Source organism: Aythya marila (assembly GCF_965140915.1).
Source record: "Aythya marila genome assembly, chromosome: 1".
Classification (NCBI taxonomy): domain Eukaryota; kingdom Metazoa; phylum Chordata; class Aves; order Anseriformes; family Anatidae; genus Aythya; species Aythya marila.
The window spans coordinates 28,624,790-28,648,359 of NC_139042.1; the positions used below are offsets into that span (position 1 = coordinate 28,624,790).

General features: G+C 37.9%; 1 protein-coding gene across 1 annotated transcript in view; it reads left to right on the forward strand.

Moving 5' to 3' along the window:
* The window catches only part of KPNA3 (karyopherin subunit alpha 3), a 50,487-nt gene extending 27,239 nt beyond the window's left edge, over positions 1 to 23,248 (forward strand). The window contains exons 3-17 of the mRNA XM_082784630.1: positions 2,026 to 2,115; positions 2,331 to 2,360; positions 2,451 to 2,503; positions 2,596 to 2,691; positions 5,064 to 5,149; positions 8,167 to 8,253; positions 8,644 to 8,813; positions 9,984 to 10,028; positions 13,044 to 13,175; positions 14,372 to 14,500; positions 16,237 to 16,341; positions 16,477 to 16,548; positions 16,670 to 16,832; positions 17,902 to 17,996; positions 20,499 to 23,248. Of these exons, the coding sequence (XP_082640756.1) occupies positions 2,026 to 2,115; positions 2,331 to 2,360; positions 2,451 to 2,503; positions 2,596 to 2,691; positions 5,064 to 5,149; positions 8,167 to 8,253; positions 8,644 to 8,813; positions 9,984 to 10,028; positions 13,044 to 13,175; positions 14,372 to 14,500; positions 16,237 to 16,341; positions 16,477 to 16,548; positions 16,670 to 16,832; positions 17,902 to 17,996; positions 20,499 to 20,597 (1,452 nt within the window). The 3' untranslated portion in view covers positions 20,598 to 23,248. The remainder of the gene's footprint in view (positions 1 to 2,025; positions 2,116 to 2,330; positions 2,361 to 2,450; positions 2,504 to 2,595; positions 2,692 to 5,063; positions 5,150 to 8,166; positions 8,254 to 8,643; positions 8,814 to 9,983; positions 10,029 to 13,043; positions 13,176 to 14,371; positions 14,501 to 16,236; positions 16,342 to 16,476; positions 16,549 to 16,669; positions 16,833 to 17,901; positions 17,997 to 20,498) is intronic.
* Positions 23,249 to 23,570: the final 322 nt, after the last annotated feature.

The window sequence follows — 23,570 nt, forward strand, 5'->3', positions numbered from 1 at the left end:
CACCTTTTCTGCAAAGAGGGCACAACTGCTGGACCCGTGCGTGCACCCTAATAATGACATTTTTCTCCCTATACGTTTATTTCTGCGTATGCAAACTCCGGTGTGGACCGATGTGATCTGCAGTGGTATCTCCGGGTGGAAAGAGAAGGACTGAAGACATCAGGACGTCAGACATCAGGCATCAATCCTGCTCCCAGTTTTGGTTTGTTCTCCCCTGGAGGCAGAGCTGCTCGCGTCCATCAGAGGCAGGACGAATTGCTTCCTCAGAGGGGGATGTGAGCGTAGGAGCGCCGAGCTGCACGTGGGGAAATGGGATCTGCTCCCTGCAGTTGCCAAAGCACGGGCCGTGGTTTAGACAAACAGGAGGAAAAGGAATTGTGCTTGAGCAAAGCCAGATTGACTGGGGTTGAATGGTGTTTGCTTAAAATGGCAGTGCCAAGCAGTTGGTGGGGAAGAACACCAGGAATATAACATCGGTCTTCACAGCGAATCCGTCCTCCAGTGTCTGCCCGGTGCAGCTCGTCTGCGTGACACTTTCTTCTCAGCATTTGATGCCTGCTCATTTCTATCTTCCCTCGCTCCAAAAGCACTTGACAGCAACAAACATCTAACGCTTGGCTGGATGGGTGTGCTCGAGTATCCTGGCATCGCTGTACAGCTCTGGAGGGGCTGCTGTAGCTCATCTTGGTGATCTTGTGTGCTCTCCGAGGGTTTGGTTTCTGTTCTTGGTCTTGAAAAAAAAAAAAAAAGCTAAGCTGAGTCTGTGAAATACGTTCTTCTGCATTAAAGAGCTATTTCATTTTGGTGCTGGGTTATTGTTTTAGCATTCTGTATCTGAAAAAATCTTAATATATTGCTTGGAGCCTTTCACACCGAGGCCGGTAAAGTCACTTTAAATTCATTTTCAAATGTCTGAACGGTGACAGTCAGAAATTTGGGGTCTGAAATTATTTGTCTATCTAACATACGATAAAATGAAACACTGAGGGGAGACTCTTAACAAACGTGATTCGGTTTAGAGGGTTTCTTATCCTTTACAAGCAAGGCGTGATGTGATACAATCTCCATAGTCACTACCGTTTGTTTAGCAGATAATTGTTTGGAGACTGAAAGGCCTGCTGCTCATTGCTAGGGTAATAGGTTTGTTTTAGATATTATTGCAGTTTAATACACCTTTTCAAGGTTTTACTTCATTGGAGATTGAAATCTTAACGTGCTTACATGTATAAACAGCAGTGTTCAGATACGCTGCATCACCCTCATCCACTGCACTTTCTATCTGTGATTGTACACCTAGACATATAGCAAACAAGAAATCCAGGCTGAAATTGGGAAAATGCCACTTTATACCTTTGAAATATAATAATGATACTTTTAAGACACTCTAAATTTGTAAAGTTGTGTGTGTGGATGCAGTCACAACTCCTGATTTTACTGCCTCCTTTTTTTAATTAGGGTTTTAGGTGTTCAGATACTCTAATTAAGCAAGGTAGAAATGTTAAATGGGAACTTTATCACCAAAAAAGCATTTCTCTACCAATTCCTTAAAGGAGCTATGGCTGGATGGTGCTTTTTACTTCAGAAACTAGGCTAACAATGTGAGTGAGCGGGAAATACTGCAGGTGTCAGTGTGTAGGACGCATGCTACTTTACACACAAGGTGTAAATTCATGTAACAAGGGAACTTGAAGGTAAGTTTACCTGAAAATTAATATTTCACTGGAAAATAATTTGTCTTCTCTGAGTCTAAATGTTAATGTCACCCAGATCTATGTGTTTTGTAAAATTGTTAGAAAATTGCTACCCAAACTGCAAGTTTTAGTTCATTGAAATGTCATGGATCATCATAGTCTGTGATTTGCAAGCTGCTAGGTTAACACCTGAAATACTGTTAATTTTGTTTGCAGCTATAAATGGCTTTATGAAAGTGGTCTTATCTAAAGTTTTATTTTGAAAGGGGCCATTATATCATCACCCTGTACTAATTAGCATTGAATGTCATTATTTTTTGCTATTCCTTTATAGAACAAAAGAGACGAACATCTTTTGAAAAAACGGAATGTTCCCCAGGAAGAAAGTTTAGAAGATTCTGATGTTGATGCTGACTTCAAAGCAGTAAGTACCTTGATTCTGGAAATTACTTTTGAAACTTTGGTGTCTCAAAACACTGTATTCTGTTTTTACTTTAACACTGGAAGTCTTGAAGTTATTTGAAAGGAAAATTATGAACTGGTACACCATTAAAATTAGTTTGATCGTACTAAAAGTTGAAAATGACAGTGTAATTCAACAACAAGATTACTAAAACACTTTTTTTTTTTCTTTTCAAGCAAAATGTAACACTAGAAGCTATACTGCAGGTACGTTACATTTACTTATTTATTTTTAATTAGAATTGATTGTTCTGTGGATTTTTTTTTTATATTTTTTACTGTCCTTTTTTTTTCCAGAATGCCACAAGTGACAACCCAGTGATCCAGCTGAGTGCTGTCCAAGCTGCAAGGTAAAAAAAACAGTAAAGGCACAGAAATACACTTCCTACGCATTTTTTCATGATGAAAGTTACTTATTTTACTTTTGCATTTAATTTCACAGAAAACTCCTATCCAGTGACAGAAATCCACCTATTGATGACTTAATAAAATCAGGAATTTTACCAATTCTGGTAAAATGCCTAGAAAGAGATGATAAGTAAGTATACTTTTAAAAATGTTCACCTTTACTGAAAAACTGAAACCAAAACGCTCTGGGTACTTATTGCAAATAGAACTGAGGGATCCACAGCATCACAAAATCTTACACAGTGGAGCAGATTCCATGACAATAGACCCTAAATTCTCCAGGAGTATTTATGCTGCCACTGAAATGTCACTTTCTTTGTTAGTGCTTGCTTGAGCCTATCTAGCTAAAGGAGGATACTCTACTACATTTCTCATTGGTTTTGAATATTTCAGACTTTTCTGTTAACTGTTCTTTAAAAAATGTGTCTCAGGCTTGTTGTGTGTATTTGTGAAGGCAGAGCATATGCTTGGTTGTGAACAGGGCTGTTCTCTGCACCAGATCATAGTTATCATCTCTTTCATTAAGGTAATTAGCTTAAGTTTCTAGCTCCTTTCATTCATACTGCAAGGTGGGCTTCTTTCTGGCTCTGTACCGCTCCCTCATGTGATGTTACAAAACAGTAAGCACGCTTTGGGTTCTGATTAGTCACTGGAAAACGAGCTTCAGTAAATGAGAATGCTGAGTCTGTAGTTGCACGGATTTCAGGTCATGTCAGAAAACTGCCATGTTCCACGATCCACAAGCCCCTTAAGATAGATGGGGATTAATACATCTGAAGTAAATGTTTTAGGCTCTCTTTGGTCTGGGGCAGCCATAAATGTATTTACAGTATTTCCATTTTCAAGGTTATTTCTGCAACCGCAAGGGCTAGAAACTTCAGAAAATGCAAACTGACATTTTGGGTATAATTTGATGGTTGCAAAACATGAAGCGTGAGGAGCTTTCTTGTTTGTTTAGCAAAACAATTACTAAGAAGGCAGCTGGCAATAATGTTCATATCAGGATAGCATTTTAAAATGGGTCACAAATGTCTGTCTGCTGTAGAAGTAGATGGTTCAGTGCCAAGAAAATTCATTTAATTTGAATTTTATGTATAGTGTTTGTATGGTTTATCTTTGTAAATGTTTATTAAGCCTTTTGAAACTGAACATAGCATTTTCCTAAGCAGTCCTTTTAATAGTGATTGCTATATAATATTCAGTAGAGGTGAATTCTGCAAAGGCTTTGTTTAACAGATCATTAAAGCTGATGTTCATGTTGTAACTGAAAACTTACCCCAAGGCCGCTCAGGTCCCAAGGGGAAGAAAAATTCCTTGTGTGCTTGAGGACCAACACAGAACTAGCATGTTAATGCGTTTGATCCTAGAACACAAGGCTTATAGATAGCTGCCTACAGGTACTATTTGTTTTTACAAATCCTTATTTACACCTCTTGGGCCTTCATCTCCATTTCTTTCGCAATCCCATCCCCAATAATACTTTTAAAATGCCTTGGAACTAATGCACAGGAAAAGCTTAAGGGAAACGAGTGGCGTGGCTGTATAGAAAACATAACGGTGAAGACAGCAAAAAGCACAGAAATGAAAGAGTCACCTAATAGTAAACACTCTCTGTTCCTCCTGAAGCTAGACACCTTGCTGTTATTGCAACCACTGTAAGCTATAAAGCCTTTTATAGCTTTTACAACTTTTAACCTTTAACATTTGCTTGAACAAGTTTTCCTGCAAGCTGTTTTACTGTACTTCTGGTGGCATAGACAACAGCAGCTGATAGACACCATCTTGGGTTAGACATTCCCCCAGCTTTTATAGTATTTGTAACTAATTTTATCTGCATTTAGTAGGTTGGTTTTAGCACGGTTTTGATGCAGTCTTTCAATACTGATTCTAGATCTTTACCCTGTCTGTGATGGAGCAGAAAAATGCCTTTGTCCCAGTGTACCTGCTTGCACTGCCTCTCGGATGTGATGTCAGAAGGGCCACAAGCGTGTTATTAGTTATGGCCAGCCATGGTTAATTTATTGAGAACTGCTAACGACAGTAGGAAAGTTACACTTCTTCACTAAGTACGCCTTTGGGTCAGCTGGATGTGAAGAGGTGTCTGTTACCCATTAGAGAGGCATAATTAAATTTGATGATGATGCGTACTTGAAATCTTTCATACTGGAGATAATTAGTTAATTAGAGTAGCGGCCAGCTTCACTAGCTGGTGTGTGCTTCAACAAGTATTGCTGTTTGGTTTTCTTTTCTTTCTTTTAGTTTTTACTAATCTGAAGTTGGAATGATTGGCAGTTTAAAAAAAGACACAGAGTGTAAAGTTAATATTTTTCTCTATCTCTGTTCTGAAATGTCCAGCCTCAGAGTATTTTGGAAAAACTTTTAGCTTGGTGGCGCTGCTTAAATGTAGCATTTGCGAGCGCTTGCAGCTATTCATGCTGAAGTCATCCATAAAATGATCTGAAGATTGTTTCAAGTTATTACTGTAAAATTATTTCCTTACAGCCCTTCATTACAATTTGAAGCTGCATGGGCATTGACTAACATAGCATCAGGCACTTCTGCACAAACTCAAGCTGTTGTACAGTCTAGTAAGTATGAAAACTTGTTTATTGGGGGGTTGTGGATATTTTGGGTAAAGGACAAAAAGGGGCTTTTTGGATAACATGCCACTTGTTATCAAAACTATTAAAATTATAAAATTGTATATATCGGTCTTTCTCGAAAGTTTCTAGTTTTGTTCTTGAAGGTTGGTCTGTTTGTCAGTAACAATTAATATTAATGATCACAGAACTGAATCTGCCGTTAAAGAAGATAGAGAATGAATGACAGGTGATACGAGTTTGACAAGAACGTTAGTCCTTTCTAATTCTGGGGTTGATTATTGAATTCATATACTGTTAATTCGCCTTCAGCTAAACCTTTCATTAGAAAGTAATTCTTCCTACCTCGAAGGTATGTTCGTAAATCTTACTGAAGTTGTTAAATACACAGTTATGTAAGATTGCCCATTTAAATACACAGTTAAGAAAATTACCATCTTTTCCTTTGACCATATGATTCATCTCTCCTGTACACACTGTGTTTGTTGTGCTGGCTTCGGTTCTTATTTAACCAGCCACTGACACTTCCATTATGAAGAGACAGAAAATTAAAGCTAATTGAAGATCATTTATGTGTGCTGATTTCAATCAATCTGTTCTTATTTTTCTGGGTTTTACATGTAGCTTTTGTGTATCAACATGCTTCCTGCAAACAATCACCTTTATGCTAAATGCAATGTGTTGTCATTAAATGGGAGGCTATAGCTAAGTAATTATGATAAATTGTCTTAGTTTATTCAAAGTCAGTGTTTTTATGTGGGAAAACGGTGACTTATTTATTTATTTATTTATTTATTTATTTGTAAATATTTGAACCTGTCTTTCAAATCTAAATGCAGGTTTGTTTTTTTTTTTGGCTAATAAAATATCCCACTAATAGATTCTGTACTGTTACTGTATTGGAGCAATAGAATAAAAATGCTTATCAAAATGAGCTTTGGGTATAAATCCAAAGCCTTTGAAAATTGTAAAAATCTTGAAATTGTTTAGAAAAAAAAACACTTTAAATGATTTGGGCACCTCTGTTTTTGGATTGCTTTACAAGTATCTAAATATCTTTGGAAACGTATTTACAAGTTTTCATCCTTCCCAGCAGCTTGTTAATTGGTTAAGCATTTCTTCGGTCCTTTTTCAAGCTGCAATGTTATCATCTTTGGGTGAAGGAATCCAAATGAAAAGGCTATTTACAGTATTTGCTTTGCTGGAAAAAAAAAAGTGTGGAAATAAGATCTTAATGTGAAAATTAAAATTAAAATGAGAATGAAGAAATGCATGTGTACAGCAGTGGAAAGTTAAAAGCCTTGCTGTTAGATGCAGAATTACTCCAAGTTCAGGCTGGGATTTGGCCCGCCCCAAATCTGTTCAGCTAATGCTTGAAAAGAAGCATGATAAAATGATCTGCCAAAGCAAAAAATTTCCTAAGTTTTGCTTCTGAAGAGAAAATGGGCAGAAGTTTAGTCTGGCTGCCTTGTGCTGGGAGGTGACTCAGGGACTCTGAACTCTGCTCTATTTTTGATAAGGAAGGCTTTGAGGAAGCAAAGCGATAGACCCTTGATAGTCCCAGCTTCAGAGGAGGCTGCTCCAGCCTAAATCCAAAAGAAGAAGGTTTCCTGCAATCCAGAGGGACAGATGGCAGTTGGAGGGCCTAGCAAGAGAGGGAAAGTCCTGTACTCACAGCACAGATCTGGCACCAGCCAATTTGAAGCAGAAGCAATTAATTTTTTGAGAGCAGTGGATGAGATAACGTGCGGCTCACGCTTTCTCAGACTGTCCTGCTTGAGTGCTGATATGAGAAATAGTTTCATTTCTGCTTTTGAAAGCATACCAGGAGTGCAGTCTAATATAAACTGCGTACTTGACCCTCCTCTCTCTGAAATATGTTGAATGCATGTATGGCTGAAATGTGATCTCAGGAATCACTGGGAAAAGGGAGCTTGAATATTCCTCGTGAGCTAACGGAAGTGGGATGATTGTGACAAGAAAAGAGAGAGTGTTCTTAAGCAATGCTATATTGCTTTCCCTCCCGACTTGTCAGTTGTAGGCTACTACAACTGACATCCTGGATGTAGGCATCCAGGTTGGGGAAAGAAATTTAGGTTCTCTTTATTCTTCATCACTCTCTTTTTTTTTTCCAGGAGAATAACAGCATGTTTTGGCTTCTTATTGCATCCTAAATTGCCAACAGAATATTGATCCATAGCTGCTCACAAATTGTGTTGCAATTCTTTAAAATTTCTGCAGCTATTGTGGTTCTTGCGGTATCTAAAGATAAAATACTCCTTCCTGCCTTCCAGAGTATATAAATTGATGTATTTTACTTTGCTTAGAAAGGCTATAGGACAAGTATGATAATACATAGATTTTTTAAAGTGCTGTAAAAATTCCCATCTTTCAAAGAATACAGATTGTCTGAGAGAAATAGCACATGGGAGTAGCTTAGATCTCTTAAATGTATTTACTTCATCAGAGACTGAAATCTAAAATCAGTGCCACTTCCTTAATCTGTGTTATATAAGAACAAATAAAAACTCATCTTAGTACTGTATGGCAGATGGATGCAAGTCTTCACTGCATGTGGAAACTAACTATAGCCACCTCTTGGGAGGAAGCTATTTTCTTAAAGTCAAGATTTGAAGCACATTTGCATGAGTAGGCATGTCTTTCTGCTAGGTATGTATTGCTGTCTTGGATAACTGGGAAATCTGAATCACCAGGACATTAAACCCAGCACCTACAGATCCGTGGCTCTTCCCTAGCACTTGGAGAATGATGGGGCAATGTTTAAATGTGGGGAGCAGCGTTGTTTAATAGTTGCTTGTTCTTGAGTCTATTTTTTCCCTCTCTAGATTTTTACAGAAATATTTAACTGAAATTTTATGTGCTGTTCATAAGAGAAATCTGTATCTTAGTATAAGGCATGGTAGAGAAAGCTTAATATGGATCAATGAACTTATGATGCATATTATGTTCCACTAAAAACAAATCCGATCTTTTACATTCTATAGATGCAGTACCCCTCTTTTTGAGACTACTTCATTCGCCACACCAGAATGTCTGTGAGCAGGCTGTCTGGGCTCTCGGAAATATTATAGGTAACTCTTCTTCTTATAATGGTTGGAATTCAGGGAGCGTTTCATTTTCGAATTTGACTTTTGAACATTGGCATTATCATGTGAGACTATGTTTCCTCTGAATTCTGTGACGAATACAATTTTTCATGTGGCCAGAATTACATCTGTACATGCTATTTTTTTCTAAAGAGTAGTGCCACTTGCTACACAAAATGTTAACAGGATAAATTCCGTGTCTCTAAAATATACATACATATCTGTACGTATGTATATTTAATTGAACACCAACTTTTAGTAGTAAACTATCAGTGAGGAAACATAGAATTTCAGTATCCCGACATGTCATTGCATACATTTCAAGATTTTCCATTTTTAATGTAATTTCTTTTACAACAATTTTCATTTCTGTAGGTGATGGTCCTCAGTGTAGAGATTATGTCATATCACTGGGAGTTGTCAAACCTCTTCTGTCCTTCATCAATCCCTCCATTCCCATCACCTTCCTTCGGAACGTCACATGGGTCATTGTAAATCTCTGCAGGAATAAGGACCCCCCACCGCCTATGGAGACAGTTCAGGAGGTAAATAAAGAATTACAAGAGAGATAATTTTTTATACTCCGGGCTAGAAGCTAGATATTTCACATTGTCATACTATGAATTTATGTATGTCTTTTGCCACTGTCTTCTGTCACTTACCAGTTGTTAAATGAAGTAATTTGACCAATTTGGTGCTTCTTACTGAGATTATAACAAAGCTACTCATAACATCTGAAACTGAACATTGTCTGATTACCCATATATTAGAATGGACGCAACAAAAATTAACACTCTAGGAAGTGTTAATGTACTCAGCATTTAATATTTTTATCAAAAAAGACTACAAACAGGGTTCTGTATATATTCTGTATGGAGGATTATTTAAACACAATTATTTTCAGTAAGAGGAAATACATATATTGAATGTAGTGTAGTTTGATTAGTTGTGAACATGCAGTCATTGTCAAGTCCTCACTTGAGAAGCATCTGCAAATCTTTTTAAACTGGGGAACAAATACAGTGTTTGGAGTAGGCACATCTCGTAAAGTTATTTGACTAGAACTACAGTTGTAATGTAAGTAAAGTACTTCATTTTAAGCTAAATCCCAAAGCACAGATACAGGTTTTGAAGCTGTGTGAAGATTGGAAGTGCAAGGTTGGTAGTGAGTAAACTTCAGTGAAATCTCAAAAATGAAGCAGAGAACAAGGAAACTCTTAGAAGTAAGAATTTACCAAACAAACAAAAAAAAAAAAAAAAAATCTGTTTTAAGCAGTCTTGCCATTACTCAGTTATATACTTTCTTTGTACATGAATACAAAAATATATAATCTTATTTCAATCCAAAGAGGGTTTTATGTAATAATTTAGGCTAATAATTTTTACTATGTTTTTCAGTAACTTTAAGCTTTCATAAATAGCAGGGAGATGTCTTATCCATAGCGTTTGCGTGTTTTCTCTCAAAGTATAGTCTGCTCTCTATGTGTCTTTGAAATAAATTACTTTCTTGTATTTTCACAAATTTAAAATAAAATATACTTTTATACATACTTTGGGGGAGGGAATGAGCAGTCGCTGGGAAGTACATGAGTGTAATGTACTAATGCGGTCTTAAGCATTAGTCTTGAGTCTCAAGTTTTGTGACTGCACTACTTGGATTCGTGTTTACACAGCAAATTTTATTCTACTCTAATGACTGATGAACTTCTTTTCAGATTTTGCCAGCATTGTGTGTTCTCATTTACCATACAGATATAAACGTAAGTAATTTCTAAAGCTCTAGATATTTAGATTCTTTCTTTTCTATTAAGAGAAAATGCTCTAAGATTTCGTTGGTCGTAACTTGTTTTTGTGTTAATTTACATATACTTAAGCAGTAAACGGACAATTAAATACTAAGATTAATATCACTAGCCATTCAGAGCATGAAAAATGAAGTGCAAGCACCATTCTTAAAATATTTTTTTCTAAAAGGCTTACATTTACGTTATAAACTACATTTAAAAAAATTCTATTTTGCAGAATTGAGCACTGAAAATTTAGAGTTGTGATCTTTACTGTTGACTTTACGTAATTCTGCCCCGATTTGTAATTTTGCATAGCTGATATATAATACATGTGTGCAAAGATATGTGTAATTCTATGTATTAGTTGAATCAAACACTGTAATTATATGGGTAATTCTGATTTTTACAGCCTGTTGGGTGCCTGAATTTGCAACCTGTTTAGCTAAAGAAATCACATGTAAAAATACATTTAAATAAGCATCAATCAGCTATTGTTTTGTGGCACCTTTGACAACTTCACTTCAGATTTTTAATGTTAAACCTTCAGTACTTCCCACATTCCTGAGCCATGGTTTTACATACATTTTCAAAGTAAAGTCCTAGAGAGCTGAGCTTACCTCCTGAGGTCTTACATTATGACTTCAAGAACCAGGATCTGTGTAACTAAGGGTTACTGAGCTGCTTTTCTACTCCTCCTCCTGTCAGGACTTTGTAATGTTTTGGACTGTTGCTCCCTGTAGTGACCTCCAAATTAGGGAAGCAGAAATTGAACCCTTGCGTTGGGTCTGGGGGTAGGACAGAAGGTTGGTGGAGATGTCTGATGATCTATTTCCACAACGAGGTAGTGGTGTTTCTGCTGCTTTTCTAATGGTGTAGTGGGCATGGCTCCACAACTATTTGCCAACAGTTTAATTTGGGATTTTGCCAGAGTTTTCCCAGTGTAATATGAGTGGGAGACAGCACATGGTGACTTTGCAATTCGTGATTTGGACAAACCTGAATGGAAACTCGTAGTAAAACCAAAATACATCTAACCTATAGGCTTTTTTTTTTTTTTTCCTGCCAAATTTGAAAGCTTTTTGCAAGCAATGGTTGTGTGAGAGCTTCTTAACTTAGATATGAGACTATGTGATGCCAGGTTTTGACTGATCTCAATTAGGGTGCCCATCTTTTTGACCTCGAGAGTCAGGTGCTAGTTTGGAGGTACCACTGTGGTCCCAGCCTCCCAGTACTGGAGCAGCAAACCTATCTTTGGCGATGAGGCAGTGATGCAGGTAGGTCAGCCAACAGTACCGTGAGCACTTCTGGCGGCTGCTGCTCTCGTCACCAACAGGGCTGTGGGGCAGCAAACTGGTGAGGCACCATCTCTCACTGCTTCTGCTGCGATACCGGCTCCACTGCAGCACGTTCTGCTGTCCCCGTGGCGTTAGTGGGTGAGGGCAGCAGCAGGCTGTGTCAGGAGAGTTAGGTCTGTGCTGTCTGGTCCCTGGAAATGGGTGGAAACAGCCTATGGGACAGGACTTTACAGTTCTTCCGTATCTCCAGTACTATTTAGGTGTCTTAACAGCTGGAAAATTTGTATGGGTATCTGTTTTAATAGTAGCAGGTGAGGTTTCTTCAGTTAAGTTGTCAGGGAGGAGAAGCCAACTCTCAGGTTGCTATTTGGGTGCAAGTTGAGCCATTCCCATTTGAAGCTCCCTTAAATCTCAGTGAGCTGGGCCGCTGGCTCCTTTTTGCTTACCGTGGAGCACTCAGCCTGGGCACAAGCTCTGCCTGCAAAGCCTTTCAAACACAAGTTCAGACCATCTGATCTCAGAATATAAATAAGATGCTTAGATTTGGAGCCTGTTGCTCTAAGGTCTTCTTAGTAAATCAGATGGGAGCCACGTCAAAAAGGTGTTTCCGTTCACAGAATGTAAAAGGTGCCTTAGCACGCAGAAAATAGGGGGAGAGTAGGCTAATTCTGCTCTTAATTTAGGCACTTGACTTAGGTGCAATGAATTCAGGCCTTAGTCTCCATTAATACTAAACTGCCTTGCTTTAGTTAGCAGTGGACATTTACTTAGAAATGCAGAGGTCCAGATACCTTAACAGATGATGTCCTCAGTGGGGTCCAGATTTCTCTTCCTAACATCATCTCTAAGTGATGGGATATTACCACTCTTTCTGCTAGCTTTGTTCCTGCTTCAAATACAACCCTTAAAATAACTTGTAACTTTTGTACCTTTCCTTTCCTTTTTTTTTTTTTTTGAGGGCTCTCAAGCGAGCCTTATCAAGTCATCCATGACGTAGTCATTACTTTTAAGATACTGAGAGTGCCCTGCATGATGGCCATTCCTTTGTGTTTTTTCCCTTTGCTTGAACAGTTGCCACCTTACAATAGCTGTTACTCCTTTAGCTGGTGTAAGAAATTCTTTCCTTTGCTGCGGATTTTAATCTGGATATGAAGGCCAAAGAGGATACGTCGAGGACAGTTTGCAGTTTAACTTCAAAACTGCACTGTGGGTCAGAAATGTTAAAGTGTGGATAGATGGATTGCATACTGTGGGAATTTAGGTATTCTAAACAGAACATCTAACAGATTAGGGCAGGGCTGGCTCAGTGTTGTCTTCAGAAAGTTACTAGCAGTTACTTACCTGAGTAGGTCATCTATCTGTGAAATGCAAATCAAGCCAAAAAATTTACCTCTGTCAGGTGATGCGTGCTGTAATTTTATGCACCAAAATGTGGTGTTTAATTAAAAAAAAAAAAAAAAAAAAGAGGACATGGAAATGATTTTCATGGTACAGATGGTCGCAGTTATCATAGGTGTACCTAACAATTTAAAATTCTGCAAATTAGGTTACATTATTGTATTTGTGTTTTTCCTGTAACTAAATTGCATGCTCCTTTTTTACCCAGATGTGTGCAATGTTGTTTGCTAAATTAAGACTTGGTTACACGGATCTTGCTGTTCAATCTATAATCCATGTCCTTTCCAACTTGTAGATTCTTGTGGACACCGTTTGGGCTCTGTCCTACTTAACAGACGGTGGTAACGAGCAGATACAAATGGTGATTGATTCAGGAGTTGTACCTTTCCTAGTTCCCCTTCTGAGTCATCAGGAGGTTAAAGTTCAAGTAAGTCTGCTTCAGTGTCTTTGCAAAGTCCTTTGTAACCTATTTGCTTTAAAAAATGTGCTTCCGAGTATTTATTAGTTAGTGGTGTTCTGAGATGAGCATTTATAGCTACACTTGTTGTAGGTTAATTGAACAAAAATGTTACCTACGCTAAGGAAAAAAGATCACTTAAAATTATATTCAAGTTGTTTTGAGATTCCTTTGATTTTGTTAGTAACAGGTTAAACATTAACTTCCACTTGATGATTACCAGGGGTACATTCCTTTTGTTTTCCTAAAATATTTAATGACAATAGGTTTTACATTTTCCAAATTCTATATACTCTTTTTTTCTGTTGCTGCATGTATGGTTGCAGCTTCTGAATAGCTCATGGAAATCAGCCATGATTTTTGAGACTTGCTGAATGTTAAAATATTTGCAGATTCTCAGTCCTTTTAGTAGAGTAAATTTCTGGTTATCTACAAAAGGTAGGGTAACTGACCTTGTTTGATTAATTTCAAAAACAAAGGGAAACTTAAGGTTAGTTAATATGTCCTTGATTTTTATAAACTAACCATTGGAATGTGGAAGGTTTGTTTTTTTTCCTATGTCTGTGCATTTGTCATGTTTGTTTAGTTTGGACTTTGGATGAGACTTGGCTGTCTTGAAATTTGTCAGGCCAGTTCATTTGATGAAAACAAGTCCCTCCAGTATTCTGTCACGTATAAAGCACTTAATAACTAATACAGAAGAGTATAAAGTACATTTCTGAAAGTCAAGTAAGAGTCAATAAGAATAAAAGTAGTCCTTTTTTTTTTTTTTTTTTTTTTCTTTTTTTTTTTAAATATTGCAGTGGAGACCTGAATGGAAAAGTAAGCAATATTGGCAGACATAGTCAAGAGCTAGATACATTTATTGTAAATCAGAGCAGATACACAATGAATTATTTTATTGTTTTAATACCCTTTTACTTTCTGGTCTTTACACTTTTGGATTTGAGCTGCACTGCATCTATTGAGTAAAATTCTGTACTGTGTGTTTCTGTTCTGGTGGAACAGCACCCTTTTTAGAGTGTAGCTTGGAGGCTGAAGTGCTAAATTGTGTTTTGCAAAGTGTTTTTGTCGAGACATTTTAAAATGATCTTTGTTTTAGCATAAGTAACAGCAACGTCTTTAACGTGCTTTTTTTTTTTTTCCTTCCCACTTTGGATATTCAGACAGCAGCACTGAGAGCAGTAGGCAACATAGTAACTGGTACTGATGAACAGACACAAGTTGTTCTCAATTGTGATGTTTTGTCTTACTTCCCAAACCTCCTGACGCATCCAAAAGAGAAGATAAACAAGGTATATTATGATCTGCTTCTCCCTAACTTAATCTTGTTGCTTAAAAAGTAGAACAGTAGTCTGCAGCATGTTACAGAAGAACTTCTTATGGCTGTTATCTCTGGGATGTCAGCAATTCTGTATTGAGATGCAGCCTTTGAGGCTGGTGCTTAATTAGGGCTGAAGCCAACCAGGCATACGGGGGATCTGCGCATTGGTGTCGATGCCCAGCGTTTTTTGGGAGGCCTGATGGTTTTTGCTTGGAAGTGTTTTTTTTTTAGTTTGCTTGCAAAGTGAGTAATTGCTGAACTTGCATTGGGGTTTTTCATATATAAGGATTGTTACTTTGGGTTGAGTCCAATGAGATGGGTAAGATTGATCCAGTTTTTCCACTCAACAAAATTAAAGAAGCTTGATGAAGTAACACCTTTTTCGTAGCGGAGTTTTTTCTCTTCTATTGCCAGTCCTCGCTTTCAAGGGAGTAGGGAATATCACTGCCCTTTTTTGAAAACTATCCCTGGGTTTCCTCTCCTTCCTTTTAACAGAGGGAACCTTGCTTCTGCAAAGGACTGGGTGGTGTAGGGAGAGTTAGAGGAAAGAATGTGATTAATGACCTCTTTTCCAGAACTGTAGTTGATGGTGTTTTTTGTTAATAATTTTTGTTAATCATCATGCCATCTTTCCCTGCAGAGATGGGGCTGGTTAAGGAGGAAGGGTTTTTTGTTTCTCTCGCCTTTTGTTTATCTTACACGACTTCCCTATTTTAGCTTACCACTGAGGGGAAATCTGTTAGAGAGGAATCTGTGTCTTCAGGGCCTGGCAACTGCCAAGAGCACTGAAGAAGTTAATCTTTGACAGTTCAAACTGCTGTGATTTGTTTCTGCCTGCGCTTCTAGCACTCAGGAAAGAACGAGAAATGCTAAGATTCAGTGCTTTTGAATGCCAAGAAATGAGCTATTATTGTATAAGGGGAGTGTATAAACACCTTTGAGTTTTTTGTTTTAATAAATGTTGTGAGGAGCAAATAAAAGTCAGGTACATGTCCCTGAAAAAATGGAACCCATTGTTTTCTGCAGTACTTTGTAATCATCTCTTTGATGGCTTATTAAAATCTGGTTTTAGTATAGATTTTTTACAATGTTCTGAATTGTCTTAACAAGTATTCCCCATTGTAACCATGAATTTGTTGCTGCCATTAGATGTTATCTATGCTGAGGAAAAGCAATAACTGCTGAGTAAGGTCTGAGGACTGAGAGTCCTGTCCTGTCTGATAATTAATGGGAAAACTCGAATGAGCTTTGTAAGCTCTACTTCGTGTTTCAGGAACAAAATGGGAGCTGGAAGCACAGAAAGCTACTACTGAGCTGTCAGGTCAAATATTAGAGGAGTCCCTTTTTATATATTCTTTGCAAAACTGATTAAAATTTTAAAACAGGACTGTGATTCCAGCAGCACAAAGTGGATGTAAGGTTTAAGTCAGTATTGCTCCCATTGTATGGAAACACTCCTTGTGTAAGTAATAATCTGGCCCAGTGAGTTAATCATATCAGTTTTGTATTGATCCCCTGCATGTTTGGCTTTCACAGTGCAATAAAGGTTGTGCGCTGGAAGTGCTAGTGGGGAGGAAGCCTGGAGGCTGTGTTTAGAGATTGGTCATTGTATGAGTTGAGGTTTTGAGGTTGTTTTTTCAGTTTGTTTTTTTCATCTGTTGGCTGTTTTTGAAAAGTGTTTTGCTTTTTTATTTTTTCCATTTTTAGGAAGCAGTTTGGTTCCTTTCCAATATCACAGCAGGAAACCAACAACAAGTTCAGGCTGTAATAGATGCTGGTCTAATCCCTATGATCATACACCAGCTGGCTAAGGTCAGTCAAACTACCAGCTATGCGAGTTGTCATCCTCTTTTTATAAACCTGACATGCGGAGTCGGTGATTTTTAATAATAAGCTTGACAGATGTTTCCATGTGGATTTTAATGAGCGATTAATTTTATTCTTCAGGGGGACTTTGGAACACAAAAGGAAGCTGCTTGGGCAATTAGCAATTTGACAATAAGTGGGAGAAAAGATCAGGTACGTGTAGTAGGATTTCAGATTGTCCCGAAAACATTGTACGTGCAGCCATTTGTAAGAAGCAAAATGCTCAAAGCATTTTGGATGCTTTGTTCAAAGGATTTTTTTCCCTATTATTTAGGTTGAATACCTTGTACAGCAAAACGTAATCCCGCCATTCTGCAATCTACTCTCAGTAAAGGATTCTCAAGTGGTACAGGTGGTGCTGGATGGTCTGAAAAACATCCTGATAATGGCTGGTGATGAGGCCAGCACAATAGCTGAAATTATAGAAGAGTGTGGAGGTAAGTGCTTTTTAGGCTTTTTAAAAAATTAATTTACTGAATTTTATTCTGTCTCCTGGCTGTTGTTGATGTTTAGTACAGCATTTTTGTGACCATGGGCTATTTAAATAAGCAAGCGAGACTTTTGCAATGAGAAAAATGACAGCCTTTCCTGTTTAGCTTGTTTTGGGGATGGTCATGTTGGAGGCAGTCAGTGGAGGAGCCTTCTGTAGCTTAGGTGTTTCTAGACGTAAATGAGAATTGTACTTCTTTTCATTTGGTTATTAGTTGGTTGTGTGGTAAAACACACTTCTTGCTTTATTTTACTGCTTTGGAAGCAGATGTGAGGATCACAGTTCCAGTAAGACCAAAATAGGATGAGGAGTCGGGCTTTTGGATATTGCAGTCTTAGTATTTACTCAGTATTAACTAAGTGTTGCAAACTTAGTATTAACAAGCTACAAGCCTCCCTGTTTTCTCCAAGTTTTCCTTGTTTTTTTTCCCAGTTTCAGCCTACAATTTTAATTGATAGAGTAGCACTAAATGGAGGTTTGAGAACTTAGTGTATTGGAAACTTTTCCCTTGTGTATACCACATCCAGTCTGAAAAAGGGACTATAGTTTTAAGCTGCTCTTAGCATGAGACTTTGTTGCCTTATTGTTTAAAAATTGTATGCAACACACAAATAATACCACTTCCTTATTCATATATGCAGAAAGCACAATGACTGGGACAAAAGCTACATATTAGACAGCAGAAGTCTTACAAAAATAATAAAAAATTGAAAAGACAAACACAGAAGTACAGAGAATTTTATTTAAAAAGAGAGAAGATTCCCTTGTCCTGTGTTCATAAAATGGGATGTTCCATGGCATGCAAAGGTTCACAACCTTTTTTTTTTTTTTTAATCTTGGAGACAAAGATAGCTATTGTGGAGATAATACTTGGAAACTGAGCTCCATCTTTTTTATTATGTTTCTGTAGTAATCTCTCATGGTTTTTCTTGTTCTCTTTTTTTTTTTTTTCTTCAAAAAGTAGTTAGTTACTCACTTTAGTTTAAACTTAAAATTCTCCCTTTCCTTTTATCCAGGGCTAGAGAAAATTGAAGCCTTGCAACAGCATGAGAACGAAGACATTTATAAACTAGCATTTGAAATCATAGATCAGTATTTCTCTGGTGATGATGTAAGTATGCTAAGGATTGAAAAGCGTATGTGTTGTTATCTGTTACTGTAAGTACGTTGCCACTGTTGCTCAGTTCCAGTTCTTGTGATAATAGGTTGGCCATGAGGTCAATTTTCCTGTTCCTTTTTCAGTTCACCTTCCCTTAATTGAAAGTCTTTGAAGAGTTTCTCGATACCAAGAACTTTCTGTAGCAACATTAAGATGACTGATCTCATTTTACTTGAACACGTTGATTGATGCTGACCTAATGTTATATTGACATGTACATTGACATGTAATTACTTGTGATTAGAGTCAAAACAGTTCTCTGGCTCTCCTGCTTTACTTTCTCATACATCAATCTTAAAGATGGGGGAGCAGATCCTTAATTTCAGATAGGTTACTGTATTTTAGCTCTGTAATTGCTCAGTCTGGATTCTGCATTGAAAAGAGTCATTAAAACCAGAAAACTCTCTGCAGCTGATTGATCTAGACCATCAGATATTTTCTTGCATCCCGAGTAGACATTTTGACAGTTTGGTTTCCAGCTCTTCCTGCTGCTGGCTGCTTGTGAGTTGAGTGCCTCAGAAACACTTCAGCAAATAATTTGAGGAGGACTAATGGTTGCCTTTTCTAGGCCTTCTAGGGTGTTTGCACTTCTGCAGCCTGCCAGTACTGATGTCTTCAGTTCTTTTGGCTAACAAGCCTCATAAATTGAACTCTTCAGATATCAGCTCTCATTTTATGACTTCCTAATTTTCCATTTATGGTCCCATCGTGGCAGCTGTGAGGTTAGTCACCAAAAGTTAAGATCTGTGCAAAGTTCCCTATGCTTTTAATGATTCTGTGGGCAGTGTCTAATAATCTCCATAACGGTTCTGAGACTTCCGTAGTTAACTGAAGAGCACAGTCTGGTTGGTGTGGGTGGAAAAATACCCCTTGTTGAGGTTAGTACTCCCTTTTGTGCATTTACTTTTTACATAAACTGATGGGATTTAGTCTGTGCCTAATTGGCTGAATTTACCTCCTTTACTTGGGAGCGAGACTTTACTTCACATTATTGCTTATACTGGTAGCACGTGTCCTGGAGTTTCTGAAACTTAACTAGGAATCGTACAAATTCCATAATTGGAAGTAAAACACAACAACAAAGAAATTTTGAGGCAGTAACTGTAAGTGGCAAAATGAACCCTTGTCAGTTTAGTACCAAGGCAAACAAACAAGAAGAAAAATAATAATGAAATGAAGTCCAAATTGCCCTAAGGAGACAGGAGTGGTTATGTTTGCCTGCTTGGTAGTGTTAAGCTTGACTGCCCAGGAGTATTCCTGCCTTCTGTCACTTCAGGAGCTTTCAAGTTTCTGTGTTCTCCTAAGATGCTGCTGGTCACTAGATATTCACCCCTTCGTTGTTAATCCCATCTGCTCCTTCGCTGAGTGAGCCCTGTGAAGTGCACAGGCAGTTGGCAGGTACTTTAGGACCAGCACTGATAGCTTCCTGACTTTTATTTGTTGCATTAAAGATATGAAAACTTCGGTAACATTACTTTGCAGTACCCCTCCAGAAGGCAGAAGTGCTAATTTAGCAACTCACAGACATTTGCAAAGCATTCTGAAACCGGATTCAATCTTCATTTAGTAGTGACATGCCCTAGCCTTCCTCCTGCGAATTGTTGCTGTCCCCAGATGCCTTCATCCCTCCTTGCAATTTAGGTGTTAAGTCTCCCAAAGTAAAAAGAAACATAAAGATTTGAGGTGAGTCAGTCCTGAAGGCTGCACTACTCCAGTGACAGACCTCAGAAACCTCTTCAGACCCCACAAGGGCTCTTATGTGCTTCCAAAATGACGCACACTTTGAACCAGGTAGGGGTTGAAGCTGTGCACGTTGAGGGTACTGCCAGTGGTACTTCTGGTTTCTAGAGGCAGTGAATGCTTAAATCCTCACAGCTCTGAGGAAGTTGGATAAAGTTGGATGCAGATGCCTTTCGTTCTGTATTCACAAAGTATTTTTGGTTTAAAAATATTTCAGATTGCACTTACGGGAATTACGTAAAACTGCTGTGAAATGAGTTATTCTAAATCCTTCAGATCCTAATAGGAGATGCCAATTATTCTGTTAAGCTTTATACAAGTCTTCCTATCAGCTGCTAATAAAAATTTTCGTGTTGCAATAAATGGGAGAAAGCACAAAACTAATTTTGGAATTTACATCTAGTGATCAGCCAACTGAAGAAGTGCTGGAAATTGGCGTTGAAAATTAAATTGCACAGCTAAAATAGCAACAGCTTTGACTGAGCAGCAACCCAGTCTCTAGCCCTGTTGATTTTCTGTTTCCCCAGTGGTATTAGAACAGAGTTGATGTGTTGATCTTTTTAAACAAAGCTGAGGAATTGAATTGAAAAAACTAATCTAATTTTATTGCAATAATACCTTAATAAATAGGCGAACGTTTGAGAATCTCGCTTACGTGTACTGGATTGTGCTGGGAATCGGCCTCTGATGCATTTTTGTTGCTTTATTTCGCAGATCGATGAAGATCCCAGCCTCATTCCTGAAGCCACTCAAGGAGGTACTTACAATTTTGACCCAACGGCCAACCTTCAAACAAAAGAATTTAATTTTTAAGTTGAAAAAAGTGCAGCTTCTCTGTCCCACACCAGTATGAAGCACCACCAGATGGCTACCAAGTGAAGAAACAAAAGGCTCCAAGACACACATGCCTCTTCGTTTTGATGCTTCTAAAGCAAGCCATGTATCGGTCACTTTGCAGTTGCCAAACATCACTATCACATGGACTGTAAATGCATATGCATGATCTCTTAAACTGTTTCAGAATTCTTTTTAACAGTCCCAACTACCTTTTTTTGCCTTTTTCCTGGTGCCACATGCTGACAACCGCAATCTGCAGTTTTGTTAAGAATATTCCATAGTGGTGGCACATTGGCTTTCCACGGAAAAGTAGCTTCTTTGGAAAATGGTGCGCTGTGGATCAAGACACTTTGGTATGATGCGTACATTTTGGAAGACTTTACAGGGGCCCAGTTTGCTCTGAGCCTCCATCATCGTCCTCCACAAACATATTTTCATATACTTTATGTGGAAGAATAGATTAAAAAATGCAAGCCAAATGAATTTCATTGGTGAAACTGAAATAAAAGTAACTTAAAAAAAAAACAAAAACAAAAACAAACACTTGGCAATTGATTAAACACTTAAGTTTAAAGCAAACAAAAAAACTACTTCATCTATCAGTAATTGATGTGTGTTCATTAACTGCCTCAGAAACCAGGGTTGGAGAAAGAACTGTAGATTTGGACTGGTAAAGCTTTGCCATTATACCTAATTTTTGAGAACAGCGAGCCCTATTTGACCACTCACTTCAGCCTGTGTGTTCCTGCTGTTTTGAAGTAATCAAATGCTGTGCATGGTATTTTACCTGAGCTACAAACCTGTTATGGACTTGAACTTCTGTTTAAGCTGAAAGCAAGAATCCCAGACTGTAGAAAAAAAAAAAAATCTGTCCAAAAATGTATTAGTTAAAAAAGAATCTTGCTTTCAACTTTCAGTAGTCAATATATTTTGTTTTAAATTGATAATTGGATATGGTTGATTTATATTGGGTTTAAACTGTGGAGCTTTCATGTTTACTGTAATTTAGTCTTAAACTATTTTTTACTTAGTAACCAGTGCTTATGATGATGTGGTTGGCAACAAACCAGCAACTACTTAGAAGCGTCATAAAAGCTTCATTCTTGGAGTATTGGAAGAGTAACTCAGAAATTAGTCTCAAATCTTATTCACACGATTACAAAAGATGCAAACTGGTTGATGTGTGAGGCTGGATGGAAGCTGCCATGATTCAGCATAAACCCGATGTGCAGCGCACATTAAATAACTTTACGTGAGGTATGTGAGGTCATTGCTTTCGGAAAATCGCCTGACCCAGTCATTTTCAAAGGGATTTTGGTATTGCTGGAGCGGAGATCGATCCTTGTGAAATTCTGTAAGCTATCACACAAACTGGTTTTGTTGCTGTTGTTTACTGGGTGTAATTTCCCAATGCATTGATGTGAAGGGATAGAAAAATCTAAACTAATTTAGTTATTGGATGTGGGTTGTATTTACTGTGATGAAGATAAGGACAGATGCCATCAGAGCTTTGTGGATCAGCTGTTTTTCCACTGATGAACAACGCATAGCAGGTGTGCATTCATTAAATATATATCTGCCAAGGTGGAGCCACTTTAAAGAGCGAGTTGTCTTGTATCTTAACTTGATACAAGCGTATGTTTAAACTGCAAGATTTTTACTTGCTAGATAATCTGTTTTAATATAGTGGTTTGGCCTCTGATTATTTATAGGTTTTATAAATTTTAGAATCAATTTCTCTTTAAGGTGGCTCAGATTTTTCAACTCTTGTGCACATAAAATTGAGTTGAAGTTCATTGTGCCTTTTTTCTTTTCCCAAAAGTTGAGTTGAAGCTTCATATGGTAACTGCATCCTATTCACACACTATAGTCTAAAATCTTGAAACTGTGTGGTGTTCGCTAAAAAAACTAAACAATAAAAAGTCAAAGTTAGGTAAGGTCACAAAGTTCTTGTGAAATTAGAGTTCCAGCAGGTGTTATTGTGAACAAATATTTCCCCTCCTGACTCGATTTAGTTTCCCTATATGCCATATAGAATGACGGTTACCCCGTTCAGCCTGCACTCACTACTATCCTGCAGATTACGTACAAATTGATATTAAAACAACAGTTTTCCACTACTGTGAAGATCGGATCTTTTTCTTGCACTCAATGCATTACATTAAAAGTGAACATCGGAGAACTGAGGTAAAGCAAGACAGAGCGTTCGCTCAGTTCTTTCTGTTGTGACCTTATCAGCTTTTGATTGGGATTGCACCATTTCATAGTTAATAAAGGAAACAAAGTATATTGCTGCACTTTTACGTTTTCAGAACAGTGTTTAAAATTGCATTGTTTTTATTATTTTTTTAAACTATCAGTTAAAATAGACTAAAACGTTCTTTCAAAGAGGCATCTAAATGTGTTCCTAATTTTGTATATGGGCTTAGGTTTTGTAACCAATAAAAAGCTGCTATCAAATACTATTAAAAAAAATTCAAGAACTTATTTTGAAAATTATGAAACTGCTTAGTCTTCACCGATCTCGACTTAGGGGTTTTTGTCTTTGACTAGATTTTAGTTAGCAGAACTCCGCCTCAAAGTTTGACCTATGTTACAAGAATGAATAAAGTAAGCTAACGCAGTCATCTCTGAAACGCTGGGTACTGTTCTACTACAGAGTTTTATATGTTTCTTTTAGGGAAATGTTTCCCAAACGTGTACGGGAGGCCGTGGTAAGTGGGCTGCAGCCATTCTGCACAGCTATACGGGAAAGAGTGACTTCTGGTAGAGGCGTGGAGTGCACCATGGCATCAGGGAGCTCCAGAAATGTTTTCCAGGTCCCGGTGCTGGGCTCTAGCTGCTGATACCACACTGGTTTTATAATCAGGTGGGCACTGCTCCTTGGTCTGCACCAAGACCAGCCCTAGGCCGGAGGCTGACGTCCCCGTGGCTCTCCGTGGCAGGACG